Genomic DNA, 18,420 nt, shown 5'->3' on the forward strand with positions numbered 1-18,420 from the left:
GAAGGTACTTAATAACTAAGTCGATTGTGATTGGTTGCCCATAGTAACATCTCATGTGAAATAGAACTCCCATCTTAGTAAATTTCCCCCATAAAGTTGGCCGGGAATGAGAGTGGAAATTATTTCTATGAATGTGGCTTTTCCAATGTATTTTATACCATGGGCATGGCCAAGTGGACACAAGGCCATGACCAGGGGCGGATTTAGGGTTGAGGGCACCCCTAGGCACAACAATAATGTTCACACACCCCCTCCCCCGCCTAGTTGTATTATATTTATTGATCACTTATAAGCCCTCATATGATAATAGCCAATATAACAGATTTATTAAAAAAAAGCCACTAACTATGACATTTTATTTTATTATGAATACATATTTACTAAGTAGGACAGTTTCCTATCCATTTACACTCTATTTAAGATGGAATATAGTTCAGTATATTTAGCAGTTACTGGTACATTTTGGGCTGACAGTACTATCACAGGCATCCATGTGCCGCCCCTAATGGGAAATTCGGCTCTGGCCATGACCTATTTTTGGCCCACGCATGGTGCTCTGGGGCACCCCTAAAAATATTTTTTGGCTCTTTTGGCGAGATGTACTAAGCCTTGAAAAGTGATAAAATGTAGAGTGATGAACCACAAACCAATCAGCTACTGCCTGTTATTTTTCAAACCCAGCCTGTGACATGGCAGGTAGGAGCTGATTGGCTGGTGGTTTATCACTTTCCATTTTATCACTTTTCAAGCTTAGTACATCTGGCCCTTTGTCTCTGACTGGTTGGCCACCCCTGAACTACAAACTCCAGAATGACAGATATTTATGAATGGAGCCTGTCCTGTCCAGCGTTCCGGGGTGCTGTCCTGTTCCGTTTTTTACCCATAAACCAGTGATCTGTCACTTTCATACCTTGGTTTTGAACTTAGCTGTCTAATGAGGATTGGGCTGCTTCTAGGACAGCTGTTACTCAAGTTATCCAGTCTGCATGATAAAGGGAGGGAGGGCGCTGGAGGAACACAGTCGTTTTGGCGCCCTTCTTTATGTCACTAGCGTACTTACAAGAATGTTCCCGGCAACTACAGGCAGTGTTATGGGTGCATACAGGTAATACCTCTCCGTCTACACTGACGCACGGAAGCGCACAGTCTGTGATGCCTGTATAAAGCGGCGTCGAGTCCCGGCCTTGGAGCGAGAACAATCTGACACCATAAATAGTACAACCCAACTTTCTGGAGTGTATACTCACTGTGGCTACTCACCTAGGCGCTGAGATCACCACCAGCTACTACACACCCGCAGTGCCGCGCACCGTAACGGTGACACCTACCCTCCACCGGGAGGGATTATAAAAAAAAAAAAACAATAACGTCGCAGTCAACGGATTGAGCTGTAGAAAGGAGCGAGCGCTCCCCGTTAGCCAATCATAGGACGTCACACGGCTGCATAGAACGAGGTTCCACCTATCAGCGCCTGGTTGGCGGCACCGGTACTATGATGGTTGGCATGTGAGGACTGCGGACTTTCCTTCCTGTGTTGCTGCCAGAAGACTGATATTATTACACGTGACGTGAGTTGTGTGTGCTCCGTGCGGTGCCGGTGACACCTCTGCTGCTACTGCGGAGTGTGGCCATGCCTGACCTGACAATAGTTGTGAGTAGCTTGCTGTGTGCGCCGTATACATGTCTATGAAATGCTCTCGAACTATTGAGCATGAAATAAATAAGCACAGACAGGCGGCTGCAGCGCTTCTTCCGTTCTAAGAAAGGATCTGTTCCTTTACGAGAGCAAGTAACAAGGGGACAGTAACAAGCAATCGTTCCCAGTTATTATATCCCATAATTAAGTCCTAAATAATACTGTACCTTCATTGTTACAACTACAGTATATCTGTGTTTATAATTGCTAACTCTATTTTACCTTTTTTTTTCAGATTAATATTGGTGATCGGTAATGGACTAATATAAGTATACGCAGACATGTGGCTTGTGAAGCGGGTTTTGAAGACATTCCCTTCAAGGTCAGTGTGGATACAGTGCAGGCCTATGCAGAGGAAAGAGTAATCATTTCTTTTTCCTTTTTTCACTGTATGACAAAAGTTCAGAAGTTGAAACAGTTTGCTGGCTTTAGCCTCAGTCCCCTGCTCCACCGTATAGCCATTATCAATGCTGGGCATACACTATTGCTATACCAAGGAGCACTAGAATGTTTTCAGGCTAGCGGAAGGGTGCTGATGCCCCTGACTATACCAGTGGTTCTCAAGCTTGGTCCTCAGGACCCCACACAGTTCACCTAACAGGTGTAGTCATTGCTTACTGACACATTTTTAAAAGATCCACAGGTAGAGCTTATTATAGGTTTGCATCTCAATCGCAGACCTCGCTGTTTGCCACAAAGATTTGTCACGGCCCGTTCAGCCCTAATAGGATCACATGGAATACATACAATGTATCATAGGTAATCCAGTCCCCCCAGGAAGGTCCCGCCCACATTGCAAGCAAATTGCATGCAACCAATTGCTGAGATACATCTCACCAGTGTATGAGCACCTTAAAGGTGCCCATACACTGAGCCGATTTAGTCCGATTCCGACAGATCTGGCCATGAAATCGGACTAAATTGGCTGTGCGTGACATGCTGTCGCGACCCTGTGGTCCCACCGGTGGGACATCCGATGTCAAGCAATCGGACCTATCAGTGGCCCATCGCGGGTGCTTTTTTCAGCACCCATAATGTGTCGGTCCGATCCTAGGTGTGTGCCAGCGGTGAAGCACCTCTGGCACACGCCTATGTGCAGCCAGTATTGGGTCTGTGCAGCGGGGGATGGGCAGTGGGGCACCTGGGATGGGCAGCTCCTAGTGGTGGTTGGCGGGGTCTGTGACCATACAAGCAGTGGCGCCTGGGAGCTGTCTTGTAGCAGCATTTTTCCGGGCTTCGGGGGCGGGATGCGGCTGCTGAATATTTTGAGTTAACTGGCTGGATTTTGATTGGCTGAGAGAATTCTCTTAGCCAATCAGTGACCTCCATCTGATTTGCTAAGAGAATTCTCTCATTCAGTCAGCGTCCAATCAATCAATTTAAAAATATTCAGCAGCCGCATCCTGTCCTGAAACCCGGCAAAATGCCACTACAAGGCAGCTCCCAGACGCTGTTTGGATGGACCCAACTGCCTGCAACTACGCGCTGCCCGCCACTACCGACAGCTGCCCTGCCACTGCCAGCTCCCCGCGATTTTTTTGCATGCGATTTATTGCATGTAAAAATGGCACATCAAGTGCCAGATCGCACGTGAGCCACCCAGGTAGCTGCTGGGGGGCTCCCAAGGGCAAACTGGTCCGATTTGTCCTTAGGACAAATTGGACAAGTGTATGGTGGCCTTTACACTATACTAGATCTCAAAAGTAGATGCATATGATATATGTGGGTAACATGTCTTATAGGCACTTTAACCATGACCATGTATGCCCAGCTTTAGTAAAGGATTTCTAAGTACAAATTAAGCCAACAAAAAAAAATGATGTGAGGTTTCACAGATTGGTGCTTCAGATATATATATATATATATATATATATATATATATATATATATATATATATATATATATATATATATATATATATATATATATATATATATATATATATATATATATATATATATATATATATATATATATAGAAGTACCAACACACTTGCCATTCCTAGGAATGGGGTGCAAACTGCTCCCACATCCCAGGGTGGGGTGCGGTGGCCTGTGACCACACACTCTAGTAAATACAAACACAGGGGGCCCAGCACTCACTACAACAAACTAACTCACCTTAACATTCAAATAATCAATAAATAAATAAATAATGGGGTTTTAGTTCATGAATTGATCAATGCATTTAAGCTTTTTTTTTAATGATCTGCGCGTATCAATTTTATTTTCCATCCCCTAAGAGGCATGGTAGGGGATTTTTGAGGGGTCACACAGCATTGCAGTTAGGAACATTGAGTCGAGAGACAGCTGAAATGAGAAAGTAGATTGGATGGAAGACCAAGAGCTTAGAGCTCAGGTGGATTAGAGCAGTGGTTCTCAAAATGTGGGTCCCGAACTTCTCAACATGGGGTCGCGACTCAATGTTGCTGACCATCAGACTGATTACTTTTCTAAACTCAGTCAGTGATTCAAAGAGTCTGAAAATCTTTTGAATTGTCTGTTATTTTAGACTCCTCCCATCAGTTTGTGCCTCCACAATGCTGCCATGTATGTGCTGTCTGCTGACTACACATGTGATGTGATATGATGACCTTCTGCCGTAACTTGCCGGGGTCCTGTAATTATTCTTATTGTCTGATGGGGTCCCAGAGAATATAGTTTGAGTAACCTTGGATTAGAGGATGGGTGGACCAGAGAATGTTTCTGACTATTACTGGTGCTGTTGTATAATAGTCTGAGACCAAGATTACTGCACAAATTTCACTTATCGACCCTACAGATATTTGCTCTGAAGTCAGACATAAGGGATAACTGATGACAGTGTCAACCTCCTAGGTGTGAATGTATTTGAGACTTGACCTTCAGAACTGGGTTGTGGTTATAGCTAACCCAAGTGGTTATCTGGATTAGCCCAATTTATTTATATCAAAGAGCCATTACTACACAGTTATTATAATTATGTAAATGAAAAAAAAAAAAAAAAATATATATATATATATATATATATATATATATATATATATATATATATATATATATATATATATATATATATATATATATATATATATAATTTTTTTTACACAACAATCTTCTAGTAACTATGAATTTTATGTTCGCTACCAACCATCGATACTGAGATTTCTTCGGTATTATCACACTTAACATATTTTTAAGGCAAAGCAGGGTTATTACACATTTGTTGCAAAATACTTGATGGTTGATGTTTACAGTATTTATTAACTTATTTGCTATGGAGGATGAGTGGGGCTCACCCTCCACATACACAGCAAGACTGTGAAAGACAAGTGACACTCTACCTCCACAGTATTGGGTTGTGCACCGCCCAAAAATAAATGACCTTTAACCTAACTGATCCAGGCTACTGGTGTGAAAATAAAAAAAATCGGTTAGTGGGGAGAGTTGATTGGTCCTTCTATCGAACCCCAACATACAACGATTGGAGTACCCTTGTTTGAAAGTAGGGTGTCACAAGTTAGATTGAAGTTGGCTGGTTAGCTGCTCTGATTAAACAGTTGATTAGTTGTATGAAGTACTGTTTTGGTTAGACAAGTTAGATACAAGTTGGTCTACTCACTGTACTGTATGGAAAGCATCAATTTAAAAAAAAAAAAATGTAATTCCCTTATTCTGTAGGTACTTTTTATTGGCAAGTCTTTGTACAGCAAAGTTGGTTCCTGTATAGATGATGACCACCGCTGCTCTCTTCCAATCAGGGGCCAATTGCCATTTTCTGTGGTACTTGTGTAGTTTCACGGCGGCAGTTACGCCATCAGCGTCCCTGTCAGAATCAGTGTAGTGTTCCCGCGGCCAGCGTAGTTAGCGCAGTCAGAAGTAGCGTAGTGTTCCCACGGCCAGCGTAGATAGCGTAGTAAGTCATTCTTGATGATTTTACTGTAATGTGTTAAGTTGCTTTAATTCTTCTTATTAACTAAAATCCAGTTACAAGTTAACACATGTCATCATTACTGTCTCAGATGTATGATATGGCAGGTGTGAATGTGTTCCTGCAACACCCCCACTATCCACGGCAGCCCGAAGCGTGGCGACTGCACGCGTTACGCGTCCTCCCGACCTTTTCATAGCCCCACTATCCACGTCGGTGGGGAGTTGATTTTATACAGTGTGGCGAGTGTATGCGAATGACCTTACACGTAATCCGCGTCCCCTCGCGGGGCTCGCCACGCTTCGGGCTCGTGGCTCGCTGGGTTCGCCACACTGTATGAAATCCACGCCAACGTGGATAGTGGGGGTATGAAAAGGTCGGGAGGATGCGTAATGTGTCTCCTCGTGGGGCTCGCTGTGCTCGCCACGCTTCGGGCTGCCATGGATAGTGGGGGTTTGAAAAAGAGGCATTTGCCAGTATGTAACATGGAGCACTGGCAAATGCCTCCTTCATTGTGAATGAGATGCACTTGCGCCTGCACCCCCTCTTTGGACAGGAGACGCACGTGCTACAGAACCCCTAACCCTGTCGTCAGGGTTGATGTACCCTGCCGCAATAGCTACTCAGATGCAGGAGCATCTCATTGCTGGAGTGTCTGAGACGCTCCTGCATCTCAAACAGATGGAGCGCCTCTCTGCCGGCGCCAGCATGATCCCTGTCCGCCAAGAGGTATTAGCAACTACTCATCATTTCCTGGGACAATACCTTTTTGTCTTAAAAGATTTGTCTCTGTAATATCCCTCTTTATGAGTTCTTACATGCAAAAGTATAAATAAACAGGCAGCGGGCACACAAAATAGAAGCCTCATCACTAAACTGCGTTATTGTCCCCCAAAATAACAAAAAGTACATACTATTTCAAGGGCTGAATGAAGTGGAAAAGTTGATCTAAACCCTCTGTTATATGCTAATATGTGAACTTTACCTCTGTTTTTTGTATTGAAGACTTTGTGGAGAAGTCCTTTTGGAACTATATAGCACATTTGTGGCGACACTTGGTACTATAGTTTGAGTTGTGGGATATGAGTCGCCAGTGTCTAAGTCGAAAGTCAAAGGCCTGACCACTATTAGGTGACAGTCAAAAGGTCTACAGTATATAAGGGTTTCACATTTTTCTCCTACTATCCCCATGGCAGCCATGACACTGGGATATCCTCCCCTTCTCCTACTTAGACAGGATCTTTTTTTCCAGGGACCGCCCACCTTGGGAATATCCGCCTCCTCCTCCTCTCCTCTGTGTGTTTTCCTCCTGTCTCCATTTAGTTAGGCAGCGTAGGGACTTTAATTTTGTTTCAACCGGGGTTACCTCTTTTTACAGTTGGAGCTGGTGGGGTGGCTACCTGGAGAGAGGAAGAGTGTGGCTGGCTAGATTCCTGCGTCACATACTGTTATTCCTGCCAGAAAAGTCTTCCCCTCTGTTTAGCTCTATGGATGGTACCTGTAGTGCACTGTGGTGGCTGATTTGCGGCATCCGGCGGGCACTATTCGATCCTCAGGGCGGGGAAGGCTGGTGACTGCCCGGTTGTCTGCTGTGGCTTGGGTAGCGAGGACAAGCATGCTGTGGCAGCGGCGTCTCCGGCAGAAGGGGCGGAAGTGCGCAAAAGCCTTCTCTTTCACCCAGCGCTTACACAAGTGCGCTCACTAAATGGTTCCCCCGGAAACGTGGCTGGACACTTTAGTTCTGCTTGGCCATCCTGAAGCTCAGATGAGCAGGGAGGAAACAGTTAATGTGTGGTATTTAAATTTGTACATTTCTAGCGTGGTTTGTCAGTCTTGTCTGTGCAGCCTGCTAGCTGGATTACAAGATGGATCTGCCTTCTCCCTCCTAAACCAGATGATGCCCATTTGAGTTAAACCCTTTGGTTTTATGGGCATTAGCAGTTTGTTTTTAAGTTATTTTGTGATTGCCCAATATGTTTGGTTATTTGTAGTGTGCTTTCATCACCAGTACATAAAAAGAGGACGTCAAAGAAGAAATATGTCACTTATACTTGTATGTCTTGTGACAACATATTTACTGTTGCTCAAAAATCTGCATTCTGTGAAAATTGTGTGGAGTCTCAAGTTAAAGTAACAAAGCAGGCAGATCAAACGGACATCTTGAAGAATCTAATGGAATGGATGAAGCAATCCTTTGTTTCTAAAGATGAATTTCTGCAAAGACAAAACTCCAAAATATCTATGGTTCAAGCAGGATTCTATCATGAAGGGGATGGTTCCTCAGAGGAACTTGTACTCCAGAAAGATGATTCTGGTGAGGAATCAGGGGAAGTGGAAGAACCCAGAGTATTTAATTTAGATCTAGTAGAGAGCTTATTAAAAAAACATTTATAAAACTATGAACTATAAAGAGACTTCAGGTATTACGGAAGAAGATCCGCTCTTTGAAGATCGGTCAAGGAAGGGGAGAACATTTCCCATACATAAGGTTATTAGAGAAATTATAATCAAGGAGTGGTCAAATGTGGATAAGAGTCGGGTCGGCAAGCAGATTGGAGAAGAGTCTACCCAACCGACCAGATCTTCTGTATCAGGGTCCAATTTGTCATCCAGATCTAGCTATGTTCTCCTTTAAAGGTATGGAGATTGAGTAGCAAATCCTAAAACGTTATAATTTGTCTAATCAAGTTATGGGCATGATTCTTGAGGCCAGGCCAGGAAGAAAGTATCATATTTGGCGTATTAAACGACATGGCTCAAGTTCATTGCCTGGGGGCAATTTAAAGACAACTTTTACAAGATACCAACTGCCAAAGTGTTACAGTTCTTATTTGAAGGATTTGAGATGAGACTGGCAACTGCTACCATTTTTAAAGCACAAGTTTCAGCTCTCAGTATACTGCTTGATCGTAGACTGGCAGAGGAGGAAATGGTTAAGAGGTTCTCAAGAGCAATGAAGAGAATTCGTCCTCCTCTGAAGTCCTTAGTGGCGCCCTGGGACCTAAATCTAGTTCTTTAAGTTCTATCGAAACACCCATTTGAACCTTTAATAGAAATTCCTATGAAGTTTTCCTGGAAGGTGACATTCCTGATCGCTATCACTTCAACAAGAAAAATAGGTGAACTACAGGCTCTATGGATGGAAGAACCGTACCTGGTAATATTCCCAGACAGGGTGGTGTTGAGGACAAATCCTGACTTATTACCTAAAGTGATTTCAACCTTCCACCTCAACCAAGACATCACCTTGCCAAGTTTCTTTCCAAATCCTGAAAACGAGGAGCAAAGAGCCTGACATATGCTAGATCTGACACGAACAGTGTCCATATATTTGGAGAGAACAAGTAGCTTCCGGAAAACGAAGCATCTCTTGGTAATTCCAGAAGAGTCCAGCCAAACAGACCATTTCCAGGTGGATCAGAGAGGTGACCGTGCATGCCTAAAAACAAGAGAACAAAGAAGTACCTCCAATAGTAAAGGCACACTCTACTAGGGCAATCTCTACGTCCTGGGCAAGGAAGGCCAAAGCCTCAGTAAAGGAGATCTGTCAAACAGCAACATGGTCTTCAGTTCATACCTTCTCTAAACACTATGCTCTCGATATTGCATCTGCCCACTTTGGGAACAATGTTCTTGAAGAAGCTCTGTCTGGAAAATAGAACCTTTCAGAAAATAAATCTTTTACTTGCATATATCATGGTCTCCCTCCCTTTCTTTTGGATTATGCTTGGGTATGTCCCAGTGTCATGGGTGCCATGGGAATCGTAAGGAGAAAATTGCGAATTATTCTTACCGATCATTTCTTTTCTTCCTAGAGATCCCATGGCAGCTATTTATCCCCCCCCCAGATGTTTTTCAGGGACCTTCAGAATGGAGACACTCGATACACACAGAGGAGAGGGAGGAGGAGGCTGATATACTCAAGGTGGGTGGTCCCTGAAAAAAGATCCAGTTGGAACTAGGAGAGGGGAGGATATCCCAGTGTTATGGGTGCCAATGGGATCTCTAGGAAGAAAAGGAATTATCGGTGAGTATAATTTGCAATTCTTTGTGTGTCTGTCAACATGGACGCTCTATTGCGACGGCTCGATAAGCACACCATGCTTCGGGTATATATATATAAATATATATATATATATATATATATATATATATATATATATATATATATATATATATATATATATATATATATATATATATATATATATATATATATATATATATATATATATATATATAGACTTCCCCAAAGGCAGTGGCAGTGCCGGACCGCTTGTAAGGAATATATATATATATATATATATATATATATCTCTGCAGCAGCAATACTGAACTGTAGCCTTCTTTGGTGGTGGACTTGGAGCCTGATAGAGGGGAGCCAGGACAGGAGACCGTGCCTGCCACCGAAGCATGACCGCGCCATTCCCACACAGCATTACTGGGAGTGTGGGAGGGGACACAGTCATGCAGCAGCCACTTACCTGCCATTGGTTGGTGTGACCGCGTCCCCTCCTACATTCCCAGTACTGCTGTGCGGGGATGGCGCGGCCCGGTCATGCATCGGCGTGGCGCGCGCGGGCCACTTGTCATTGGTGTAGACGGGGGAGTGGCGAGCCGGATGACAGCATTTGTCGGGCCGCCTTTTGCCCACCCCTGTGGTAGATCATGGGGTTTTGCCTATAAACAATAGGCAAAAGTCCGCTCAGCACACATTGTGAGTGCATCACTTGTGTGCCGCAATATGTGATGAGCAATCTGTGATTAGCACGTCGCTCAACATGGGATTTACTGTTGCCAAAAATGACTGTTTTGTTCTAAACATTTAATTAGGGTAAGGTGTTCCATGGGTTTTCTATTTTAGATCATTCTGACTTCACAACGAATCACCTTCACTCTATTGTGTGCACAGAGGACATGTCCCACACATAAACTTTGTGGTCTGTAGAGCCTGCCTTATTTCTCTTTCCCTAGCTTTACTGGTACAAGTCCTCATGAGGGCTGACGTTCCTCTGTAGTACATGAGCAATATTTGATAGTACATTCAGCACCCCGATGTCAGTTTAATTTTTTTTTAAAAGATGGTACAAATTGTTGCGATAGTTTATGGCACTTATCCCTTTAATGTTCCGGGGAAGGATTGGGATTAAGGAAAATTTATCTTTTAGTAAAATGCTAAGGAAATATATATTCCCTTAATGTCTTGAAAAAGATAAGCCTTGGGATGTGTGAATTCTCCCAGGTCGATTTTAAACCTTTTTGAGCTTAATGCGCTAGTGGAATTTCAGAAATTTAACTCATTTTTCTCCAGATAGACTTCAGAACATGATGTGATTCCATGACTATCATGCCGGTTCTGCATCGCAATGGTTACCGTAATCTGGAAGAGCTAAAGAACTGCTGAAGTATAACAAAGTCTGATCGGCTTTCACAAATATAAGGTCTTATCAAAAAAGGCAGAACATCTCAAAATTTTATGTCTGTGCATTTCATAGCAGTTTTCCCGAACAAGGAAGTCGTTCTGCTGTACAGAAATCCTCTGTGGTTTATCACTTCAAATATGGAGTAAATGCGCTCAGTATTCAAATAAAGTGGAAAGTTTGTGCAATCAAGGAATTTCCTTAGATTTTAATATTGTCAAATAAATTGCGTAAATGCATTTCTAGATCCATTATAATAATTGTATAAGTGTAAGAAGTGTCCTCATACAACTAGCCTCAATACATCATGAAATAAAAAATAAGTAAAAAGGCAAGTCAAAAATGGTTCTTCTGTGAACAGCTGTTGTGTTCACTAATGATCAGTCTTTAATAATTGCACTGTGGCAGAATGATATTAATTTGTGAATGATGAGACTATATTTTCTGCCAGTCGTCACTATATTTATAATAAATGTTGTGCAGTTAATTAACTCAAAGCTCTCTCTCAGGGTTCAGAGCATACTAATAAACCTTAGGTTCTGCATAGCGTGCCAGGCAAGGATGTAAAAAATCCCTTGGAAATAATTTGTGCATGTTCTCCATCCTTCTATATGTTTTTTTTTATTATTATTATTAATAATTGCCTTATGGATACAAATGGTAAGGTCGTCATATTTTTAAAAAAAATGATAATAAATGCATATTGCTGAATAATACATTTTTTATATTGATGCTTTCATGTTGAGGGTATTAATTCACAATATACTAATATGACAAATCGTGTTCCTTCTAGCACATGCCATATTTGAAAACCCATGCAGGTCCTCTTCTCTGCATGGGATGTCGCTGTCTGCTGTAGTGCTTCTAGCCTAGTGTGGTCTGTATATCAGCACTGATATGCAAACCAGACCTGTGTTAGAAACACCACAGCAGACAGCGACACCCCAGGCAGGGAAGAGGAACTGCATTGGTGTTCAAAGAGAGCGGGTGCTAGAATGAACACTATGACAAAGCTGCACATACTGATGGCATATTGGACATGTACACTGTAATATGCATTCCCCATTTTTGGTATGCAGGGCCAGGACTAGACTAAGCGGACCCCAGGGAAAAAATTCTCTTTTGTACACTCGATTACAACTACAGGTTGAGTATCCCGTATCCAAAATGCTCGGGACCAGGAGAATTTTGGATAACGGATTATTCTTTGTTTCGGAATATTTTAATATTTCAATGATGTATTTTGAAGTATCTTGCATTTATGCTGTATAAACACATCAAACACATGAAATACACACAAATATATTTTATTTGTTCAAAAAAACAAGGTTTCAAAACATGAAAAAAAATTTGTGTACTATCTCAGATATTGGGGGGTATTCAATGTGTCGCCGCTATTTCCGACGTGGGAAATAGCGGTGGCTCCCTATTCAATGCTGTCTTTAGCGACAGCATTGAAGTGGGATCACGGCAGAACTGGCCCGACTTCAGAAGCTGGCGGGCCCGTTCTGCCGATAACGGCCGTGGATTGTCGCAATCCCGGCCGCAGATCGACAATCCACGGCCGTTTTCGCGGCCACGACCCCTTTGCGCCGATCGGCAGACGGGACATTGAATCCCGCCTGTCGTTCAGCTGTCGGGCTGACCGCAAACGGGCCAGGATCACGGCTGTCGGCAGGGATCGACAGCCGTGATCCTAGATTGAATACCCCCCATTGAATTTGAATCCCAAGCAATCATTTTCTTGTACATACAGATGGAGCAGGTCTCATCCTGGCAGGGGATGGAGCTGGCGTCGCCAGCCGCCATCCCCCGCCAGCGCCATGGCGATGGTGAGAAGGGGACGCGCGCGCACGAGAGGCGCGCGCGTCCCCTTCGATGGCGCTTCCATCCGTTCCCCCGGGTCCCCGCCGGCTTGCCGGCGGTAACCCGCGGTCCCCGCCGCCTGGCCGCAACCCCCACCCTAACCCTGTCCGTCTCCCTGAGGCGGAGACGGACAGGGTTTCCGTCGCGCTGGCGACGGAGACTGAGACGCGCGTGCGACGCACGCGCGTCTCAGTATATTCGCTGGCGAGGCTGTTGGCGGGTCGCCAGCGGGGACGTTCTGGCGATCCGCCAGCCAGGATGGGAAGTGCCCCATCTGTATATAGTGCCAGTTAATATCATGTCCTCAGCAGTGCTGTTACAATTTTTTTGCCACTTTCTGGAATGTATGGTTTTCGGAATAATTTGGATAATGGATATTCGGATACAGGATACTCAACCTGTATTAAGTCAGGGCTTTTAGTGCTCCAGTTAATATATAATACGGCAGTCCTTAAGACATATAGGGACATCCAATTTTTTTAAATTAAATACATTACTTATGTAAAAAGTCCTGATGTGGCACTTTGAAGGTAAAAACCCAATAATAGAGTTTGCAATATAACAGTCAAATATTTTTGGTCATTACATCACATCACATGTGGAGTCAGCAGACAGCACATGCATGGCAGCATTGAGGAGGCACAAACTGATGGGAGGAGTCTAAAATAACAGACAACTAAAAAGATTTTTCAGACTCCTTAAATCACTGAGATTAGAAAAGTAATCAGCCTGATGGTCAGCGACTTGGAGTCGCAACCCTATTCTAAATAGATTGCGACCCACTTTGGGGTCAGGAGCCACAGTTTGAGAACCGCTGGTCTACACCAATCCATGTTACCCCTGTCTGTCTGCCTCTCACCTTTTAGAATGTAAAGCCACATACACACTAGAGCACGGGTGTCAAACACAAGGCCTGCGGGCCAAATCCGGCCCAACAGACCTCGTCATGTGGCCCGCACAGCTGCCGCCAGCCTTCACCTTTTTAATCTCTTTTTTTAGATCTTTTTTGAGAGGTTTATTTTGCACTGCTGGCGGCCATGTTCCTGTGGTCTTTTAAGATGTCTGCGGCCACAGGAACATGGCCGCCGGCCTCCACGGCTACGCGGAGGAGGGCCCGGCAGCCTGTTCCCTCTTATCGAGGCAGTGGCAGACGCTGGGTGGGGACGTCATGACGATGACGCCTCCCACCCACACGTCTGCAGAGAGGAAGGAAGGCAGGCCGAGTTGGGGGGCCGCAGCAGGACAGGCCGCGGCGCAGAGAGTGGAATTGAAATTACTGGAGCCGCAGCAGCAGTAAAGGAGCCTGAGGGATAAAATACAGTAAGTTACATAAAAAAACAATATATCTGGTGGTGGTGTCATGGCCTTACTTTTATATTATACAGGGGGAGCAGCCTGTGGTGTCATTATTATTGTACAGGGGGAGCAGCCTGTGGTGTCATGGCATAATGCCATGACACCACAGGCTGCTCCCCCTGTATAATAATAATAATGCCATGACACCACAGGCTGCTCCCCCTGTATAATATAAAAGTAATGCCATGACACCACAGGCTGCTCCCTCTGTATAATAATAATGCAATGACACCACAGGCTGCTCCCCCTGTATAAAAATTTGTGTCATGGCATTACTATTGTTATATTATACAGCGGGAGCAGCCTGTGCTGTCATTGCATTATTATTATACAGCGGCCCTTTGAGGGTGACCAAACTGCAGATGCGGCCCCCGATGAATTTGAGTTTGACACCCCTGCACTAGAGGATCTAGAAAGGGCTTTCTAAGCAAAATCCTTTGCTATATCATCTAGCGCAGGCATGTCCAACGTTGGCCCTCCAGATGTTGTGATACTACACATCCCAGCATGCTTTGCCACAGTTTTGCTATTAGAGAATGCTAAAACTATTGTAAAGCATGCTGGGATGTGTAGTTTCAAAACATCTGGAGGGCCAACGTTGGACATGCCTGATCTAGCGTCTATCATGCTTGACATTCTAAAGGTGACAGGCAGACAGACCAGGGTAACATTGATTGGTGTAGATGGCTTTCTGAGCAATATCTTTTACTATATCTTATAGTGTATAATCAATACCGTTAACTATTTGTGCTCCCGTGCATCATTAACGACCCCCTCCCGCATCCTGTATGTACAGACGAGGGAGGTCCTACTCTCATTTAAACTATCTTCTACTGCTCCCTCTGGCAGCATCAAATACTTTGCTTTTCTGTCACCATGATACTTATCCCAGTGTCATTTGTTGATACCCTTGTCATTTTTTGATAGCTTATACCCCTTTTCCACTAGCCTAAATATCCCGGGATTTTGCACTGGAGCCCGCAAAACCCGCGATTTTAGGCAGGTGGAAACGCTCCCCGTTGAAATAACCCAGGTCGTGAGACCCGGTATTTCTACTCGGGTAGCGACCAGGGTTGAACACGGGTTCAAGTCGATCCGAATCCCGTTCATTACAGTGCAAAAGCCGGCGCTGGAAGATGTTTTCTTCTCCCAGCGCCTCCCCGACCCCACCTCCCGATGACGTCACCCGCCCGGCAGTATGCCGGGTGGGGACTCTAGTGTGAATGGGGGTACTTATGTAATATCTGGACTCCCGTTTTTCTTATGAGACCGCGTCCCCTCGCGGGGCTCGCTGCGCTCCCCACGCTTCGGGCACGGTGGCTCGCTGCGCTCGCCACACTATATAAAATCAACTCCATGCGTAGTTGGATAGTAGGGGTATGAAAAAATGGGGTGCATTTAACATGGGAGTCCAGATAATACATAAGTACCTGAATGGGTTTGCAAGCCTGGTCGCACCCAGGTTATAACCGGGTACAAAATCCCAGGTGCGACCTGGCTTGCAGATGGAAAAGGGGTATAAGTGTATATTCCTTGTACTTGTCCTACACTGTCTTGAACTGTAACATACTGTGTTTGTTTATTTATTCTGTAAGTGGGCTCTGTGTATCCAGGGCTGGATTAAGGCTCTTGAGGTACTCGCTACGCTTCGGGCACGGTGGCTCACTGCGCTCGCCACACTATATAAAATCAACTCCATGCGTAGTTGGATAGTAGGGGTATGAAAAAATGGGATGCATTTAACATGGGAGTCCAGATAATACATAAGTACCCATGTATATTATACACTTACATATACATATTGGATAGTAGGATATACACATGCAGTATATCCTGACAAAAGTGACTGTGAAATTATTGCAGAAATCTGCTGTTCTGTGAGATATATTACCCAGAGCCTAATGTAGGGTACACACCAGAATGATCATGATCGTGAGACAATTATACAATGGTTTCACAATCTGCACCCAGCAGAAGCGATCTTTGACTAATTCTGACTGCAGCAGGTAGGATCTCCAAAATGACCAAACGACCAGTTTTAGTTCACAATATATAAGTCAAAGTTTTTGATAAAGCCTTATTAACCGCTGCTGCTATTGCAGGCAACAAAGACAGGCTTTAAGTCATGTTTAGTAATATTACACAAATACAGCATATACTGTAGTTCTATATGAGGTCACGTAACAAACAAATCTTACATTGTAAAACCATTGCACATTGTGTACATCATGGAATGATATTTCCTATAAATAACTTTTAACTGTTAAAACCTATTTTACACATACAGTACATAGAATATACATTATTTTACATCACAGAATGCTTGATAGATTTACAAATAAGTTACATACTTGCTACACTGGGGTTGCATTTGTTAGAATAGCACAAAAATTGCTTCTAGAAAATGCTAAATAATATAATGCATAAATCCCGTTGTGTCTTGCAGCCCACTGAAGAAGTGTAAGCATCACGATGTCAGAGACACTATTTTTTCCCTCTCGTCGGGCCATGGAAAGTGTGGCGTGGCAGTGATTCGCACCAGTGGTCCTGCAAGCAAAGAGGCTCTGCACATTCTAACTAAATGGCAAACCTTGCCTCCTCCACGGCAAGTTAAGCTGGCATCAATTATCTGCCCAAAGTCAGGGGAGCTGTTGGACAGGGGGCTGGTGGTGTGGTTTTCAGGTCAGTAACAGTGATTTAGTACACTTCAAAAACATACATTGATCTATGTTATTTATTTATTAAGTTATGTGTTAGTTGTGTATTATCACGGCGCCCAGTTTTGCTACGTACGGCACCGTAGTGAAATTGCATCAAATGCCATTTTGCGGGGTATGCGATGCGATTTTTTTTTTAGTGTAATTTTTTTCTCTGCTCTGTCAGCCTGCGCATCGCATGGCCCGAAAAATCGCATGCGATTTTATAGAGTGTGCAATGCCATTATATTAGCTATACAATAATATGATTGTATGTTCTCCAAATAGGTTTAACGCACCCCACCACTATCCACGTCACCCCGAAGCATTGCGGGCGCAGTGAAACGCCTCCTCCGACCTTTTCATTCCCACACTATCCACCTCGGTGTGGAGTTGATTTTATATAGTGTGGCGAGCTCAGCGGATTACTTTACATGTATTCAGTGTCCGCTCGCCACGCTTCGGGCTCGGTGGCTCGCTGTGCTCGCCACACTATATAAAATCAACTCCACGCTAACGTGGGGGAATGAAAAGGTCGGAGGATGCGTTAAACCTATTTGGGGGACATACAATCATATTATTGTACACCTAATTTCATGGCATCGCATACCCTATTAAATCACATGCGATTTTGCGGCAGATGTGATGGCCCGGGGCTGAGAGCAGTGAATAAATAACATAGGAAACTCGCATGGCACTAAAATGGCCCATGCGATGCGATTTTCTTACGCAGAATAGCCCAAATTGCTTAGTGGGCTCCTGCTAATACACAAGTACCAGTTATTTATATAGCGCGCACATATTCCACAGCACTTTAAAGAGAATATTTATTTATTTACAGCTTCTTGTATAGCGCAGTAGATTCCATAGCGCTTTACAATAGTAGACAGTGATAAAACAAACTGGGTAACAACAGACAGACTTGGAGGTAAGAGGGCCCCGGTGCAAGCTTACAATCTATAAGGACATAGGAGGGAATATGTGAACATTCACATCAGTCCCTGCCCCAGTGGATCTTACAGTCTATATTCCCTACCACATGTACCCGCTCACACTGGCATTCTAGGGGTAACATTTTTCATGTCGACCATGTGACCTACTGCATGTCGACCTTTTGATTCTGATGACCTACTGCATGTCGACATTTTGGGGTAGACCTATTGACTGTCTATCTAGACACTGCAGATCTATCAACCGGAACCATTGTAATGCTATTAGGTGAGAAAATAACCTTTTAGGAACAGGTTGAGAAGTACCAGTCACAGGGTGAGTATGCAATCCAGGATTACTGCTGTTGATCCCTCCTAACAGCTGTGATCCTGGCCCTTTAGCGGTTTGAACGACATCAGATTGGCAGGCTGGATTCCATGTTCGCCTGCCAATAGGCAAAAGGGGGGCATGGCCGCGTAAAACAAACAAGAGCAATATACATCACTAAACATTAACCCCTCATCCAATCAGACCAAAATCACAGA

At 44.0% G+C, this 18,420-nt stretch overlaps 1 protein-coding gene across 3 annotated transcripts in view; it reads left to right on the forward strand.

Annotated features, from left to right (window-relative positions):
* Positions 1–988: 988 nt before the first annotated feature.
* GTPBP3 (GTP binding protein 3, mitochondrial) overlaps positions 989–18,420 on the forward strand; it is a 91,051-nt gene continuing 73,619 nt past the window's right edge. The window contains exons 1-3 of one of the 3 annotated variants that reach the window (XM_083180190.1): positions 989–1,105; positions 1,932–2,018; positions 16,696–16,931. In XM_083180190.1, the coding sequence (XP_083036316.1) occupies positions 1,978–2,018; positions 16,696–16,931 (277 nt within the window). In that variant the 5' untranslated portion in view covers positions 989–1,105; positions 1,932–1,977. Of the gene's footprint in view, positions 1,106–1,157; positions 1,652–1,931; positions 2,019–16,695; positions 16,932–18,420 lie in introns of those variants that run through there. The other 2 variants (XM_083180186.1, XM_083180182.1) reach the window with 2 other exon arrangements.

Source organism: Crinia signifera, chromosome 1 (assembly GCF_055691185.1).
Source record: "Crinia signifera chromosome 1, ASM5569118v1, whole genome shotgun sequence".
NCBI classification, from domain to species: Eukaryota; Metazoa; Chordata; class Amphibia; order Anura; family Myobatrachidae; genus Crinia; species Crinia signifera.